At 41.5% G+C, this 18,895-nt stretch overlaps 1 protein-coding gene across 2 annotated transcripts; it reads left to right on the plus strand.

The window, feature by feature from the left end:
- The first annotated feature begins 739 nt into the window (after positions 1-739).
- On the plus strand, positions 740-17,169 carry si:ch211-79m20.1. 2 transcript variants are annotated; one of them, XM_039805422.1, is made up of 7 exons: positions 740-1,668; positions 9,747-9,849; positions 11,661-11,726; positions 11,867-12,063; positions 12,916-14,065; positions 15,364-15,499; positions 16,119-17,169. In XM_039805422.1, the coding sequence occupies exons 1-6, from the start codon at positions 1,597-1,599 to the stop codon at positions 15,489-15,491; spliced, it is 1,716 nt and encodes a 571-aa protein (XP_039661356.1). In that variant the 5' UTR covers positions 740-1,596; the 3' UTR covers positions 15,492-15,499; positions 16,119-17,169. The 2 variants fall into 2 exon arrangements, with proteins under 2 accessions (XP_039661356.1, XP_039661364.1); XM_039805430.1 differs by having other exon boundaries at positions 11,664-11,726.
- The last annotated feature ends 1,726 nt before the right edge of the window (positions 17,170-18,895 follow it).

Below are 18,895 nucleotides of genomic sequence, written 5' to 3' on the forward strand. Positions count from 1 at the left end.
TAATAATCCGTATTGTTGCTTTAAACTTTCCCTTTAAGAGCACCCATGGCTGCTCAGGTCTCCTTGCTCCTAATAAGGAGGTGGTGAGCCTTGCCTTCAAGAGGAGAGGAAAAGGGGCCCTGGCGCACATTTGAGGACCAGAGTCAAGTCCACAACATGAGAGTTTAGACTTCCGGTAAGGAACTTTCAAAGTAAAACTTTTAATTATGTACAGGCCACATTGTCACTGTCTTGTCATTACAGAAAGATATATACGTGAACATAACAATAGTTCCATCTGAGAAACAGAAAGTGATCAATTGAAAAAGAATGTTTTCTTTCTGGTTTTATTTCCATCCATTTTCAAGGCATAAATTATCCAAAGTTAGTCACATTCATGAAATATTCAAGATAAAATTGACACAGTTTTATATTATCTTTGGAGTTGGTTTTAATGTAGCATGTATTTTGAATGAATGCCTACGGTACTTTTTTCATTTCAATAAATCACTTGAAATGATGCCAATCTGGTGTAATTACCATACTCGTTTCTCTCATCCTCAGTAATCTTGATTTGTCATACACATTTAATTTGTTTGTGATAACCCAGTTTCAGCACAGAGATAGAGAAATATTCGTGCAAATTCCAATCTCTTCTCTTATGTTGAAAGCAAAATCGCCCAGGTTCCGGTATGATTCGGCCTTTGTCTGTCTGACTTGATGTTTGAAACTTCAGGAGGGAGGCCTGTTTCTATGTGTAAAAGCTGCCCACCGCTCAAGACGCAACCAGAGAGGAGAAGCACGAGGGGCGAGAACAACCTGACCCAGCTCGTGAACGGAGAAACACCGGGACAGGGAGCAGAGACAGGCAGAGACAGAGTGAGATATACACAGGGTGGAGCTATCGATAAGAGACACGCTTAATATAACAGATAGGCTGTTTGCAGTGAAGTGAATCGCGCCGGGATGAGAGTAATCTGACTTTTGCAGCGGAGCGTCCAGAGAATTACGCGCGAGCGCACCATTCCAAGGTGAACCAACTTTTACGCACGGACCTTTGGAGATGCGGTGTTTCACTAACGAGGAGAATGCTGCATTATTGTTACAATAAACTGCAATTTTGGCACGGGAGCTCGTGATCAGAACATTTTTGACTGGAGTTTTGACCGGAAAGTGGACACATCGTGCACTTTGGCACATGTTGACGAATCATTTTTCTTTCTTTTTTTATTACACATTTGGAGACATTCTTGGAATCGTAGCGGGACTTTATTAGGACTCGCGTGGTTGTAGCCCTCGTGTATGCTAATATAACACTCACTACGCATTACGCACCTGTCCCACAGTATACCCTTGACGTCTCCTTTTGAGAGTTTTCAAAACAGCTTTATGGACAGAGTCAGACGTCTAGCCTGCGTGTGAGTCACCGTGAGCAAACATTCATCGGACAAGCAGCGCATATAGGCAGTGACACATTTGGGGATATTAAACAGTGCGTGCCTTGCACAAGTGGCAAGCACACTACACCAGGACCAGGCTCGGTGCAGCCGGGGGATTGGACGCCGAGGTGCTAAATGCCCAGCCGGTCGCTTGCGGCTCCTCAGGCTGGGCGGCAACATGAGGTCCTGGGTCCTGCTGCTGCTGCTAGCTGCGCTCTCAGCGGCCCGTCTGCGGCTCGGCAGCGCTGAGGTAAGACCGGGGGGATGTGCTGGTAAACATATGACCTCTAGTCGGTGAGGGGAAACATGACAGACATGGATTTAAAATGCATCATTGTACTAAATGACAGTCATAAAAATATTGAGTTTAGGATAAAAGCATTATGATGTAGTGGTAAATAAAATGTTATCATTATAAGGCAAGCAACCACCAAATGAATAGTCCAAGATCAGGCTGGGGGGGGGGGTGCTATTTTACCTCTCTCATGAACTCATGTGAAGGTAAATTTAGTCAATTTTGTTATGCAGCCTCAAATATGTATGTCTGTTTTAATTCTAATATTTAGGTTAGCCTCCACTACATCCTTGGTCAAGTTGGAGGGAAGATTTCAGTGTGTGTGAGACAGACCCAGAAAGACAAAATTGAATATAAACCCTTTTCTGGACCATGAAGTCATCACCCAAATTGTCTTGATGGGGACATTGTTGATCTCTGTATTAAATTCTCTGCCTGGATCCTCTCACTGATCTTTTACTAAACTGGCAATAATGAGTTGTTCCAAGAGAGCTCTGTAAGATAAATTTACACACACACACACACACACACACACACACACACACACACACACACACACACACACACACACACACAGAAAAGGAAATAAGGTTGGGAGTTCACACAGACACTGACATGACTGGTGAAAACTTCCTTCATTTTTAAGGATTATTTGACATACACCACCTGTGTGTGTGTGTGTGTGTGTGTATTTGTGTGTGCGTGTTTCTGTGTGTGTGTGTGTGTGTGTGTGTGTGTGTGTGTGACAGCCTGTACATCAGTCTTTCCAGTTTTCCCGTCTGTGAGGGATCTGTTTCTCTCTGTGGTTCCTCTACATGTCTCATCAAAGTGATTCTCCTGAAGTGTTACAAGGAAGAGTCATTCTGTCATAGAAAGAGAGAGAGAGAGAGAGAGAGAGAGAGAGAGAGAGAGAGAGAGAGAGAGAGGGTGAGGCAGGGCCTTGGGGGTAACTCCTGCTGCTGGAATACTGTCACACCAGAACACCACACCACACTGAGGTCCTGTTGTCACTCCACCACTGAAAGTATTTTCTCTGGGATATATTCTGTCAGTGCTGTGTGTACTGTTACCTTATTCAGCCCAGTGTTTCCACCAGACACCTTTAGCTGGCAGCCAGCAAACAGAAACTTTCAGGTGACCAAATACACATTATGGTAGAAAAGAAACAAAGTCTGCACAAAACTCCAACTGAGTATCTTCTACACGGCTAAAATTGGTCAAAATGTCCAACAACACTGTTATGTGTATGATGTGCTATTACTTTTTGCTCTGTACCAATGATGCTTATGCACCTCATCTCGTCATGCAAAAGCAATGTAACCGTACCAGTATTATTTTTATTTTCTAAACAAAATTTTTTTATGTTTTACCTAAGATGGCAGAGTGTCTCACAGGTCATGCTGGTAACACCCTCATTTGGTCATCTCCAACACTTTGTCATGTGGATGAGCTGTCAGATGATCTCTGTAAAACCTAGCAATGATAGCATGTTGAGTAGAAATTAAAGCAGGCTCTCAACCAGACCATAACCTCTGGGGTTAAGACGTAAGACATGAGTAATTAACCATGGTCTCTGGTGTCTCATACTTTGTACACATCGTGCTGCTTCTGCCTTTGCTTAGTTAGTTGTGTTTCTTACCACTTACGTAGGAATCTCAAAGCATCTCAAAGGCTCCACATCCTGTAGCTGGTGGAACCAACGATTGGAGAAGAAGCTCAGTGCAAGCACACAGGCACTTTGGGTGGAAACTGGCTGTTGTTGGAGTTAAACCTGGGATCCCGTAATCTACAGGATAATCACGGAAACTATCAGCGTGCTCGACTTCATGTGCATGATGAGTCAAACTGCAGCTTACAGTAGCACTGACATCTTTTGGACATCTGACATGTTTTTATATTTAAAAGAACACTGACCTGCCATGTGAGTCCAACTGTGACTCTGTGACACTCTAATCCTCTTCTTGTCACAGTGTTTAGTCCAGTGATGGAAAAAATGGAGACATCTTTGACGTCTTAGTTCTGCCACATCTGTCTGTGGAAAAGACTTCAGTTTGTCACACACACACACACGCACGCACGCACGTACACACATACGCACACGCACACGCTCACGCACATGCACATGCACATGCACATGCACATGCACACACTCTCACACAGATTATTCAGTAGTCACCACAAGTTCACTAAGGTTGATGTCATAAGTACATCTAGAAAACATTATGGTACATCCATTTTTATTTACTGTGCAGCTGTTTTTCTGAGCAATCCAATTAAACCTTACTGATTATATAATATCTTTACAAATAAACACACACACATACACACACACACACATACACACACATACACACACACATGCACGCACACACACACATACACACACAAAATAGTGCATTGTTACATTGTTATTTTACATTTTTAAATCCATTTAAACAGAATTGGAGTCAGATACAAACACACAAAAGCACTCACACAACAGGTCAGACCTCAGTGCTTTCATCATCTGCTGTTCAAATGAGTGTTACATCAACACACACTCACAGTGACACACACACACAAACACACACAGGTTAAAACAGGTTGTAGTCTGACTATTGTCTCTGTGGGTCAGTTTGGATGATTTGCTGCTGCCCGGCTTGATCCATTTTACATAAGAAACACAACTAATCTGCCAGGGATTTCACAGACCTTGTGTAGCAGTGTGTGTATTTGTATGTGTGTGCACACATCTGGGTGCATGGCCGGGTGTAGCTGCATATGTGTTAGTGGACATATGTGCTTGCGTTTGTTTGTGTGTGTGTGAACAGCCGGCGGGCTGTGCCTCTGTCGTGCACGTGTGTGAGATAGAAAAGCGCAGTGGTACATAAGAGTATTTGTTTGTAAGCCCCGTGTGGTGTAGAATTAGAGGAAGAATCTAGCCAGAGAGTCATTTCTTTGAACAAAATGATAAAAGCCATATGGATTTGTGGAGTTACTTATTTAAAAAAATAAAAAAGGATTATCTATACAAAGGATAGAAATTAAAATCACTAGATGAAAAGGTTACAGATATAAAAAAGTGGAGAAAGAATGTACTTTGTGTCAAATTGTTTGACATTGCAATGGTGACATGAACTACATGAAAGATGTATGCACTGTCTGTGTGCATTTCACCGTGTCTATGGTTCCACATGCTGGAAATTAAGACAATTAATGCTGGAATCAATATCGTATTTTCAACTTTCTGTAACGACAGATAACAATACTGGTATTCTCCTGGAGGAAAGCACTGACATTGCAAATATATAATAAATCTAGATCAACTTTAATTACTGTAAGCAGTGAGACAACATTGCAGGCTTATTAAAATACTGTGAATGTGCCTGCGGCTGTTTCACAGTAGAAGTGATGCTTCCTTGTATTTCATCGGACTCCCAGCAGCTGGAAGCCTTTTCCTTTGAAGCAGCTGACGGTATGCAGCTAACAGTATCAGCTAGCCGTGGATGCTAACTTTTCACTCAAACTGGCTGGTAATTTAGCTTTCGTGCTACTTTGTGCATATCAAACCAGTGTCAAGATTGTACAGGAAGACTGGACTGCATTTTCACAGTTCTTGTAGTGCAACCATTTGTGTTTGGGCTAAAACTAATGATTATTTTTTTTATTATCAGTTAATCAGCGGATTATTTACTTGATTAAGCGGTTACTTCTTTTTTTTCTATAAAATGTCAGAAAATAGTGAAAAATGCCTATCATGACTTCCTAAAAGTGCCCAAGGTAAATGCCATCAAAATTGCTTGTTTTGTTTGAACGGCAGTCAAAAGATATTTATTTTACTAATCGACAAAGAAAAGCAGGAAATCATCACAATTCACAAGATGGGAATGTTGAATAAAAAGTGGCATAAACGATTAGAATCTTATTCTTATATTACTAACACTAATTGTTTCAGCTCTAGTTTTGTGAAGATATGTCAGTGCTTATTGTGGGTTTATACCAGTACAAGAAGTCCCTGAGGTTTTTAGAGACTTTTGGTGATCTTACTGTATAACACACTGTGGCAGAGCATTGAACAGGCAGAGGGGTTTACTGCCTTGCTCGAAGACCCCCCTCAGCCCCGAGACTTCTTCTCTTCCTTCTCCTCCTGTATTATTAGATTATCATCGTCTCCTGTTTTCTTTCCTCCTCTACTCTCCCGTCTGCTCCTCTCTTCTGTCGTCTTTCCATTAATCATCTGTACCCTCATCTCTGCACCCGGGTGGGAATCTGTCTGTTCCGCTGGTGTGTGTGTGTGTGTGTGTGTGTGTGTGTGTGTGTGTGTGTGTGTGTGTGTGTGTGTGTGTGTGTGTGTGTGTGTGAGAGAGAGAGAGAGTACCCACTGGGCTCTGTGAGTCTATCAAGTTTATGCGACAGTATGCTGGCCCTCTGCCATACCTCTGATAAAAGAAGGCATGTTTTGTGACAGCGCAGTGGGATTGTGAGTCACTCGTCACGCAGTTGGATTCAGTTTTTTTGTGTGTTTACTTTTTCGAAACCATGTTTTTGTTTGATAGCATGTTTCTGTGTGTGTGTGTATATGTGTGTGTGTGTGTGTGTGTGTATGTGTGAGACCAGTCAGCTGGCCCCATAATTACATTCCATTACACATTCACCTTTCTCCTCAAACATTCCATAAAATCTCTTTGCCTTCCAGGCTTCCTCTAAGGCCCCATGCAGTGTGTGTTTTTGCAGTATGTGTGTGTGTGTGTGTGTGTGTGTGTGTGTGTGTGTGTGTGTGTGTGTGTGTGTATGTGTGTGTGTGTGTGTGTGTGAGACCTGCTTGTACATGATGACATCGTACTAGACAATGTTCTCGACCCAAGAGCTTAGCTACATACACTCATGCAGTGTAAGATATGAAAAATGCCAAACTTTCCATATACATGTTGAGAAAAGGCATTTACAGGCTTCACAGAGACTTAAAACAGGAGAGGCCTATTTTGTGTCTATGCGTGTTTGTGTGTGTGTGTGTGTGTGTGTGTGTGTGTGTGTGTGTGTGTGTGTGTGTGTGTGTGTTAGATAGCAAATAAGGAGCCTGTGTCAGATTAATCCTGGGTAATATAAATCTTCTGCTCAAACCACTATTATTAGCTTGTTGTCTAGTTCTCTGGCCTTTTTTTAACCAGCAGTTTGTTGTTTGTCCATTTGAGGAACTATTTCCTGTCTGTGTGTTCCACTCTCTAATTTCAATGTGTGTATTTGCGATTAGCACTGTCATTGTAATAATAGCATGTTACAGGGTGAAAACTGTGTGCGTGTGCGTGTGTGTGTGCGTGTGTGTGTGTGTGTGTGTGTGTGGCGCTCTCTGGACAAATTGGGCGGACAGTTAAGTGGTTAAGCATCTGTACGTGAACTGAAAAAGAGGGGGTGAGTGTGAGTGTGTGTGTGTGTGTGTGTGTGTGTGTGTGTGCGAGTGTGTGTGTGTGTGTGTGTTTGCTTAACTAGGTCAGCCAATGGCTCATGAAAGTCATCCAGGTGTCCTGAGCCACCACCGCCCACAAAGCAGACAGACAGAGAGAGAGAGAGAGAGAGAGAGAGAGAACATGACGGAGAAGGGGAAGACTAGAAGAAAAATGTACTTAGACTCAGAGAGGGACATAAACTGATGAATTCCTGTAAATCTTATATTGCCATAAAACAATCCAGCTCATTAATTTGCATCATTGTACAACCAGAGGTATTACATGAAAAGCTACCTCGGTGTAAACGGTGTGACACAATTTCTGACGAATAAAAATGTTACATTGTCTCATAGTATATGTGGCTAGTCATATTGCCCTGTTCCTCTGTGTGGTATTATTGGTTATTGCATGAGAAAGAAATGCAACTGTATCAGAATTTCTCCTAGAATGGTATTTTTGTCCTCTTCTGTTTCAGAATCCGTTGGAACAGTAACTGCGTTTCCATCTATCTATTTTTATGCACACTTTCAGTTTGCACATAAAAAACCTAAATAGAAACGCCAGAAATCTTTAAAGTCGAAACATTGCATAACATTTTTTATGCGAGGCGGAAACGTTTGCTGGCAATGAAAACAAAATGCGATGTTCGCATAAAGCAGGATAGCTAAAAATCCACTAAAGTGTCCTCATAAAACACATAAATGCCATATTTTCATCATGTTTTTTTTTTCATTTGCCGTTTGACTGACCCTTTTTTAATTTTAATATCTTGTTGCACCCTCTTCTTCTACTGCAATGGTTTAATGGCATGTGGCTGGAGAATTAGCAGGAAATTGATGCAGATATAAATGCAGTGTTAAAAGATAATATTTTAATCTCATCCTCATCTACATAATGTTATTACATTAACTAAGCCGCGTTTGTCCTGTATAATCACTCTTGTTTGAATGTTAGAAGAAAGTAGATTGGCTAAAAGTTGTTTAATTTGGGCTAAAATCATAGTTTTGGGGTTGAATACAGTTTAAATATAAAAAGGTTGGACATTCAATCAAACAAATCACTAAAAGAAAACTTAAATAATAAATGCAGAAAGTGCTCTGAACATTGATTCTCCGGATAATAATTATAACACACTATATGAGTAATATTTTTTTTCTCATTAAATTCAATGTGAGGGAAATTGCATTCATGAATAAGGTTCAAAAATCCACAGGAGGAATGGAAAAGCTCTGACAGATAACACTGTTACATACAAAATGAGACTGTAAAGAAATTTGCATGTTTTATATATTTTTCTGACTAACTGTCCTTGGGGAGTGAGCCCTGCCTACATCATTAGTGGCCACATGTTTACTTGTAAGATAATGTAAAGATGTCATAGATTTTGTATCATGAGGGCAGTGAGAAAATGAATGCTTTTACTTTTCTCTCCTGGCATCTCAGGGAGTTATCCAAAATTATTTTCGTCTCACATTCTTAACACACCCAAATTAGTTTTGGCACCTTTTAGGCATGTGACTATATCAACTGATGATCCAACTGCTCTGAGATAGTATCAACTTACAGCCAATCAAAGCAAAATGGGACACAGATAGCGGTAATCTGCCTCTGATCTCCATAAAAAAACACACAACCACACCATGGAACCAAGTACACTGGATCACATTAATCTTAGTTCATTGAGTGAAACATTAAATTACTTACATAACTTTGTTTAGTAATAACTGATATTACAGTTAAGTTTTGTAAACTTTGAACATGACCTTATATAAGCATGTTAAACTGAACTAAAATTGCATTGGGAGAAAGATGAGAGAGGCTAATTTCCTGTGTTACACCGGGGGCAACTGCGGTGTTTGTGGGTAAACAGACAGGGAGAGAGTGACAACAGCGGCAACAAACACCAATCCCAACCATCATTTCCTCTGCAGGAGGAAGTGAAACTGGAGCAAGTGTTGACAGGAGATAGAGGAATGAGATATTATACATCAACCCTCTTTTGCTGTACGTCTCTCTCTCTGTCTCTCTCTCCACCTCACTTTCTCTTTTGATATTTCAGAATGGTAAAAAATAGATGAACTTTAAAGAAAGAAAAAAAGATTAAAATATCTTTCGGCTCATGTAACGTTCATGAAATATTTGCATTTCCTTCAGCTGTTGTTTAATTTCAGTTCAACCCAAGTATAAGAACTGTAATTAATAAAATCAATGACGATCCTAGTATATACCAGTGAATGCACTTGAGCACAAATACCTGGTGAGAACAATGCGACAAAGTGATTTTATTAATTTGATGGGGACCACCTGAATGCCTCATTAAACAACGGAGGGTGCACAATATATTACAGGATACTGAGGGCTTCAAAGGATCCTGTACAATGGTTATGATTCAAGTAGGAAATGGTTGCATTTCTTTAGTTGCTTAGGCCTTGCCGGCCTATTATGATGTATTTGTTCTAGAAATCAGAAGATTTAAAGGGGTCAATTGGGACACCGCTATTGACTCTGTTCACTCTAATAGCAACCAAAACTTTATTGGCATACCTTTGCAAAAATTGTTGTTTTCAAGGCTAAAGTGCATGACCACCATTTGTCTATCTGCCTCCACAGGGTGATGCGCTTCCCTCGTCGCTGGTCGACCTGGTGAGGAACTCTCCCATCTCTTCTGTTGACGACTTGAAGCTGCTGCTGCTGCAGGAGACCAATGCAATAGGTACTAATGACCAACACACACACACACACACACACACACACACACACACACACACTAATAACACAGACGTGGAGGAGGTAAGCGTTTGTGTGTGTCTACAGAGGCCTGAAGAGATAGGAATGCAGTGAGGGAGAGCATCAGCGTATATGCCAGGCTGCATGTTAAGGCAATATTTACCCGAGACAGCAGCAGCAAGAATGATGAACCAGCTTGATCGAGAGAGAGAGAGAGAGAGAGAGAGAGAGAGAGAGAGAGAGAGAGAGAGGGAGACAAAGATGGAAAACAAAACATAAAAACAACAATAAAACACAATTAAATTGACTTTAGAGATGATTTTTAGGTCTGTTAAAGAGAAAAGAATGCCTTCACAGTCCCACACTTTCATGAAGACGTCCACATGCTTCATCTTTACATAGTGTTCATACTCAAAACGAAAGTGGGCTCTAACCAGAGAGAGAGAGAGAGAGAGAGAGAGAGAGAGGGAGAGAGGGAGAGAGGGAGAGAGAAAAAGAGAGCTGTAACCTTGTTTTTTTTTCGGACAATCTGAGACAGAGAGAGAGAAACTTCCAGCACAAGGTCGCTGCATTGTTCTCCTGCTCTGGATTCCTCTCTGTGCTTTGAAATATGGATGTGTGTGTTTGTGTGACGGAAAGGGACCACCACCCCCCTCGATGCCTCCAACCCCCCGAAAACCTAAACAGTCAGACACATGCACACGCAGCTCGGCGGGTGATTAAAAAATTCATTAATCTTATCCTTCTGAAGAATCAAGTCACACATACACATATGTTAATCGACAGCTCTTTGATCATCCCATATGCATAAATAACACAGTGGCATAACAAGAGAGGAAGCAACAGAGGGAAGGATCCTCAGAAACAGGGCACGAGGAAGTGACTCAGAGTGTATGTTTTTATCAAGAAACTTTTTTTTGTAATTTTTTTTGCTGAATCCTGTGAGTTTGGGAGCAAGTCTTTTTTAAGGGTAGTAGATGCATGATTTATTGGATGCATCTGAGTGTTGTCATTATTGTGGTTTTTACGACACCGTGTTCTGTTTGTGGTCAGATTTTGTTGCTTGTCATCGTAAATTTTGTGTTGACATTAGCACTTAGCTCAAAGCACCACGATTTACTGTGAGTTACAGAACCAGTGTGCTTTAACAGAATTGTTACTACATGAAGAAAGCAGTCAGTCTCACAAAACATGTAGGAACAGATAACGGCACAGATAAAATCACAAACTACCTTTTGAGAACAATAAGAAACTGTTCTCTTTATGTACCAAGCAGTTAATTAGCGCACCAACACACACACACACACACACACACACACACACACACACACACACACAGTGACCAAAAGCAATCTACACCAGGGATATAATTAGGACTCAGGGGCAACAGTATGAAATAACGACATATGTAAGAGTGCAAACACGCTCACAGATCCACACAAGAGCTATATTTAACATCTCATATCTCTTGTCAATAGTATTCTTGACATTGCGGAGACAAATTGCTGCAGAAAATAGCCTAATTGTTTTACCGGGAGGAGAAAAAATGGCTTCCTTTTTGCGTTGAACAATGAGCTTTGCTAAAAACTGCCCTAACAGCCTCACATGCTTTACAGATTTCTCTCATCGCTTGTAAAAGTGCTGGCTCAATGTGGCCCAGATTTCAGATAAAAGTTGGAAGATATTATTGTAAGTTGACTTTATTAACTCTTTGTTTTTGTTTTTGTCTCATTCCCTCCCCTCCCCCTGTATTTTCCCTCCTTTTAATCTCCCCTCCTCGCCTGTCTTTTTCTCTAGAAGAGGAAGAAGACGAGCATGATATTCTCACAAACCACACCCATGGCCGATACACTAGAAGTCTTGGTAGGTTTCCTTATCTATTTGTGTCCCTTCCTGTGTCTTTTTCTATCCTTCTGCTTCTGCCATCTGTCTCTCAACACTTCCTATGTCATTCCTACCAAATATCATCCTTCTCATTCTCTTCTTGCTCCCTCTCCTACCAGTGGAGGCGCAGCCGGCTCAGCAGGCGGTGTGTAAAGTTCGGACGGAGGTGATGGAGGTGACCAGGTCCATGCTGGACCGCCACAATGCCAACTTCCTGTTATGGCCACCATGCGTGGAGGTGCAGAGATGTTCGGGCTGCTGTAACACCAGACTGTTGCAGTGTGTCCCCACCGTCACCTCCAGCAGATACCTGCAGGTACACAGTGCAAACAGCAGCTGCCATGAGGAAAATGTAGTTTCCATTGGACAAAGCCAGGCTAGCTGTTTCCACGTGTTTCTAGTCTTAAAGCTGCGACAGGCGCTTTATTTTTGGCGTCATTTAGCAAAAATTCCACAATAATCTTTCATCATATTGTAATTCAGGTGGTCTGAGAGAAAACCAGACTTCTGCACCTCCTCTTGGCTCTGTTTTCGGACTTTAGATAATCTTTTATACTTCAAATTCTGGTGTTTATTTACATTCTACCCACTGCAGCTTTACTGTAATGCTAAGCTAAGGTAACATTCTAATGGCTCGAGCTTAAGACATACTTTTATTTAAATTTTATTTTATGTATTTACAGTCATACGAGTAGTATCAATCTTCTCATCTTGCTTCTTATCAAAGGCTCAGAAGATTTAAAAAACTCTGTGTTGTCATTTTAATATGATTGCTTCAAAGGATGATGTGCACCCTTTCGGTAGACATTGCAAGTTAATATGCAGAACCTGATTCTATACATGTATGTAACTTCAAGAACACGTAACCCAACATTTCTTTCTCCAGCAATGTATACATCAGTAAGTCTTGGAATGAAGCCACCAAATGTTATGGAATTATTAGCTTGTCTGGAAACGTCTTCAACCAATCAGATTGCTCTGCTGCTGGTTGCAACAGGTGCCATTGCACAGCAACAGTATGTTGGTTTAAGTGAAACAAAACAATGAGATTGATTTGTTGGAGTTTCTGTGGGATTTTCCGTCATGTCTGGACCCCAAACTTCGTTAATGTTTGATTTGTGTCAGATTCTGTGTGCTAATCTTTTTGATTTTTTTTCTTCCTATCCAGGTGATAAAAATCCAGTACATAAACAGGAAAGCCCACTACGAAAAAGCAATCATCTCAGTGGAAGACCACGTCACCTGCAGGTGCCAACCTCCCTCATCTTCCTCTTCCTCCTCATCTGTTCCCATGTCTCACTCCTCCATTCAGAGCAACCCCAACCCCAACCCCAACCCCCCTCCACCTCCACCGCAGCAGCCTCCCCCATCCTCCCACCTTCCCTTGCCCCTCCCCCGGACCGTCCACCAAGCTCCACCAAAGACTCACGCTTCCAAGGCCGACCTCCATCGCCACGACGACCTGAAGCACAACCAGCAGCGTGAGCCGGTAGCGAGGCAGTGGCAGCAGGGCAGTTACACCCAGCTGGTGCACTGGACGCAGCCCAGGGTGCACCAGGCGCCCACACACGTGCAGTCGGGGGTGCACCAGCCGATTGCTGGGGTGCTCGGGTCAGTTAGCAGCTGGCCATCTGAAGCGAGGGCGGAGCATAGCATCATGGGAAACACCCAGCAGGTCGGGCACGGGAGCGGGTATGACGGGAGCAGGGAGGAGAGCGGCGTGCATGTAGCAAACAGCGGTGGGGGAGTGCATCATCCAGATCACGCGCAGAGGCAGCAACAGTTGTTGCAGCATCAGCAAAGGCAGCAGTTTCCGCAGCAATATCAGTATCATCATCAGCCACGTTATCCACAGCAGCTCAACCATGGAGCAGCGGAGGACCAAGAGCTGAGGACACAATATCGACTTAACACTCCCCAATCAGACAGCGCCTCTCCGCCTGACAGCCCAACCCAGCCGCCCAAATTAGAACAAAACCCCACCAATCCAATGACCACCAATCAGAAAGACTCAGTGATCAGCCAAACAATTACAGAGGTCACGCAACACAAACAGACAGAGACTGCTACGACCAGTCAAAGACAAGGGAACGAGAGGGAGGAAAGTGGGTCTGCCAATAGTGGGGACTCGGCCGGGACAGGGCTGGCCAATCAGGGGAAGGAAAAAGACTCAAATCTGACCGGCGGGGTTAGTCATTTAACAGAGGAGGAGAGGAGACAGAAAGTTCTGGAGATAATACAGAGGGAACCGGATCGACAGACTCATCTTCATCCGCATCATCCTCAGCAAAGACCAAAGCCGACCACATTTAAAACAGGTACCGCTCATCTGTGTGAGAATGTGTGTAAGTGTGTCTGAAAGTTGATCATCGATGTCACTGGTCACTTTTGCCGAATGTATTTTAATATTAGTTCTTCCAACAATTACAGATTGGACATGTAGTGCAAGAGGCAGTCCAGGCAGTTAATTAAATTTGGGGACTGACAAGATTATAATATAATAGCTTAAAAGTGAGACAGCAGAGGCCGAGATATCCTGACTTGTAGTCCCTGGTATAGGTCAAGCTCCAAAAACAGCGGATTCTACATTTCCCATAATTTAACTTAGCAGCGTCTTTCGTTAAACCCTCCCTGACCTTGACTCCAATGTTTGGAACACAGGCTTTTCATTGCGATATGTATCTAACGTCATATATCTATGACGTCTAAAGCCCAATCTGAGATAAATCTGATGACATAACTATGACAGAGGGGAGACGGAGGGGTAACCACTGCTACCGCTACAGTCCAGTTGCCATGTGTGTGATGTCTCCGTGTTAGAGCATGTCTTGTAATTTTAGCTTTTAATGTGTGAGAGAACGAATGGGGGAGTTTCCCAGATAGGAAGCAGCCCACTGCACACTCACGACCAAACTTCATGATCACATGTGTCCTGCTATTCTTCCTAAACCCTCTGAGAGCTCTGCAGTCTGAGAGCTGGACTTCCCACTGCCTCATGTTTTACTGAAACCTGCAGGGGGTCACAGACTTTGTTACGCAGATCTGCCCTTCAGAGTGCAGTTTGAGACACTACAGGAGCTATACACACCCTGTGTTTATTCTTCACTGGTGCTATATACTACTATTGAAAAACCAGGATGAAAAGGTTGGAATGTGATTCATTTTTAGCTTGGTTCCCTTTTTTTAAAATTTATTTTTATGTTCTTTTTTCTATCTAGTGTTTTTCTACCAGTCATTGTTTTTTTTTCTCCTCTGTGTTTGATGGTTGTTCATGGCCCTCCAGTGACTGTATCAAGTCCTCATAACTTAAGAGGACACAAAACTCAGCCTCCAGTGTTAGAGTCAGATGCTTTAGTGTCACACTTCCTTCTGCTTCTGTTTTTTTTTTTTTTAGCTGTTTGAACAAATGACCAGTGTTGTGAGTTTTCTGAGGAGGAAAGTCTTATTATTGTTTTACTAATCTCTCACACATTACATCTTTGACACCACTAATCAGATTTTAATGTATATTTTAAAAAGAGCTGAGCTGCATTTATAGTTGGTCGGGAAAAAAACAAACACTCACTGTTAACTTTTGTACTTACTGTGTCCTCTACCTTCTCTTGATTTCCTTCAGCCCTCTCTACTGCGGCTCCCATCTCGCCCTCAGCCCGTCGGGCCCCGTTCCGTCCAGCCTCGCCTCGCCGCAGGAGGAAACACCGCAAACGCATCAGCAAAGCAGCCATCAGAGCCATGATCATGTAGAGCTGCAGGTGAGCGAATGAGCCTGAGGGATGGAGGGAGGGGTAATAACCCTGCCTTAGTTAACTGAGGCAGCATGGGGACATAATGAGAGAGAGGATGATGGTCTAAATCATCTGTGCAAATGTATTTTTGATGCTTTGAATCCCTATAGCAGAGCCTGACCTCTGGGCAGTAAAATAACAAACTGAGTCTTAGATTCACCTGCAGCTTCACAAATTAAGTTCCTTCCTGCGGTCAAACTCTGTGAGGCTGAATGCCAGAATAAGAATATGTGAATTTGCTAAACGTTTTTACAGATTGATTTTTTTCTGCCATTTATTAGATTTTTTTTTCTGTGAATCAACATCTTTATACCGCTCCTTTGAAGGTGGATTTTCTTTGCTGGAACAAAAACAAAACAATTATTGTCTGTGCAAAAGGATGGAGGTGAATGGAAAGTATATGTACAGCATTTGTAAATAAATAATTTGATTACAAAAGTTGGTAGAAGTCAAAAGAGACTTAGGGAGAGTGACAACAGTGTCTACAGTCATATGTTAAAAAAAGGTTGTGAGATGAATTTATTTATGAGTGTAAACAAATTAAAAAATAGCTTATTTATCTTATGATTTTCTCTTTCCCTGACAGGAAATGGTAAAGCTAACCAAAAGTCAGACAAATTGTACCAAAGGACTATGGAGAGACAAGAAACATGGGATTCTTGAGTGTGGGATGATTGCCTCTGTGGACGGTTGCTGAGGGATCCACAGAGGTGATGGGACATGGGCCGCTGTTTTTTATTGGACAGCTTTAGAGAAGGCCACCTTTCCTGCTCCAGAGCTGCCGCAGAGCGTCCGGCTTCATGGATCTATTTTAAGTGCAATCTCATTAAACTCTTTGGAATAGAGGATATTTGTCACACTAAACACTGGATTTCAATAACGTGGATCGATGGAAGATTATCATACATCCAATGCTAGACTGGTGGTCTCTTCATGCAGTTGACAGCTATTGATTGGCTGCTTTAACATATTTGACTTCTAACTCAACTACTGATTGGTCCACAAATGGAGAACTTGACAATGACTTGGACTAAGAAGTCATTATTGGAGGCTAAATGTGGAGCTCAAGATAACATTGGAAAAGTGGAGAACTGGATTTCTACACTGGGACAATAACTGGAAAACTGGAGAGTGCAGCTCAGGCCTCAATGCCAAACATTACTGTTATCCTACAATGTCTGAATCTAACTGTATTTAACACTGGAGTAGCCATACACTGATCATACTACATTGACTAGAGAAGTGATCTACCGTGTACTGTAGCTTAATGTACTGGAAAATATTGATAACCTGCTCATTTTGTACTACTGCCAGATCGAAATGGAATAACAACCAAATGCCTGCCTAGATAACATGCTATGAATATCCACATTAAAGCAAGTCTTAAAGACCTGGCTTTTAGAAATGAGCCAGTTATAGCCAACACTGTATGTCTAAATGCTTTTAGAAAATGATTTCTGGGGGAGGGGGGGAGAAAAACTTTATTTCTTAACTTATTTAAAAAGGAGGATATGAAGTCCTCCAGTTCTCAAGTGTAATTATTGTTGCAGACATGTTTCAGATTATAATTATTGGTTGTACAACTGTTACTGTTATGAATGTTATTTTTAGTAAAAAATAAAAATGTTCAACGCGTATTTGTTTATAGTTGTCTACTTGTGTTTCAGATTTTGTGTACGTGTTTGAGTATGCATGCATGTGTACATCTGTGTGACATGTCCATGCATGACATAATAATGCATTGTGCGTGTAAAGTGTGTGTGCATGTGTGTTTAGCTGTGTACGTGCACTCATGCAGTAGACTCTGCTAGTCTTTGCCCTATGACTGAACGCCCTGCAGCTCTGTCACGCAAAGCGAGGCAGGGGTCAGCAGAAATGTCTGGTTGCTATAGGAACTCGCCGACAGACACGTCAACAGAGAAGTATCGCATGGTGAAAGAGAGACGAGGGAGGACGGGGGGGGTGTCAGTGCAGGAATGGACAGAAGATGAACGGCAGAGAGGGAGAGGGACGAAGAGAGGGTGAAGGCCCGGTTTGGGGTGGAGTGAAATGAAACATCACAGTGAAGTGAAAAGGAGAGAAAGACAGCATGGACAAAAAAATAAAATGGCAATAAGGGTAATATAAGAATCATGCTATAAAAATATACAAACGAGTAGTGTTTAATGGAGTAGTGAGCACAAGAATGAAAGATAATTTAAGAAAGAGAGGCTGTTTAAATGTCATTCTGTTGTGTAATGGGGTTCCCCCTGCATTCCCCCCCCAGAATTCGGTCAGCAGTTTCTCTTCTTTAAGAATGATGACTCAGCGTGTACTTTACCAGGCCTCTAGGTACCTAAACATACAAACACACTCCCTTTACGACTGCCTGGATATGGCAAATGTGCCGTGAAGATGGACTATAAATCGAAATCACTGTTGTCATCTGAAAAACTCATGCCTGTGATTTTGGTGAGATTCATAGTTAGTAGTAGTGATAGTTTGAAGGGATATTCATGAAAAAGTCACTGTTTTCAGAAATGTCATTGTACTGTTACTATTTTTATAGCATCACAAGTCATGCCAGAGGGTGTACATGTAGTTATGAGTCACAGTGAGATAGTACCAGGAGAAACCTTAAATGTGAAATCTAACACAAAGATTGACACTAAAATTACAGCTATTTACAAGGAAGAGGAATAAATAATAGAAATAGGGAAGATGATTAAGCGATGATCCAATGCCGTTTATGAAGTAATAAAAATTCAGAGGAGACAATGGTATGCTTGTTCCTCAAATATAACAATGAAACTAGATAGAGAGATTAGTGTTTTTGAGTGAAAGATGAGAAGTTGATGAATATGTGCAAGCTGGTTGGATGAACTTCCAACACCAGTGACCACGTTCATTAAGTGTTCTTCCAGTCATCCATAATGTTCAAAAAGCAACCCATAACATAAAAAACATAGATATTTCATTGCATGAAAATTTTATTTCCAATGAAACATTTTGGTCGACCTGGCCCCAATGCAACTTAAAAAGGGCAGTTAATCACACATACATACAACTAACAAATAGTACACTGAGGAACAGTGAACCAGATTGTTAAGTTAAGTACATTTACTCCAGTACTGCACTTAAGTACAATTCTTTAGGTACTTGTACTTTACATTAGTATTTTAAATTCTTTATTACTTAACACTTGTACTTCTCTTCAATATATTGTATGAAAATATTGTTATTTTTACTGCACTCTATCTATTTACACAGTAATGTATCTATTGACATTGATAACATAAGTTATTAGTTATTTTGTAGATTTGGGTCAATAATTCTAAATATAGTCAAAAGATAAATTAGTGTAGTGCAAGTGAATTGTTTTGT

The sequence above is a fragment of the Perca fluviatilis genome, chromosome 1 (assembly GCF_010015445.1).
Source record: "Perca fluviatilis chromosome 1, GENO_Pfluv_1.0, whole genome shotgun sequence".
Classification (NCBI taxonomy): Eukaryota; Metazoa; Chordata; class Actinopteri; order Perciformes; family Percidae; genus Perca; species Perca fluviatilis.

What these genes read in the sequence shown, in the direction of transcription:
- si:ch211-79m20.1 (XM_039805422.1), top strand. Translation starts at nt 1,597, where the DNA reads ATGAGGTCCTGGGTCCTGCTGCTGCTGCTAGCTGCGCTCTCAGCGGCC. An exon ending in TGCGGCTCGGCAGCGCTGAG is followed by an intron (nt 1,669 to 9,746) that starts GTAAGACCGGGG and finishes CTGCCTCCACAG; the next exon opens with GGTGATGCGCTTCCCTCGTC. An exon ending in CCGATACACTAGAAGTCTTG is followed by an intron (nt 11,727 to 11,866) that starts GTAGGTTTCCTT and finishes CTCTCCTACCAG; the next exon opens with TGGAGGCGCAGCCGGCTCAG.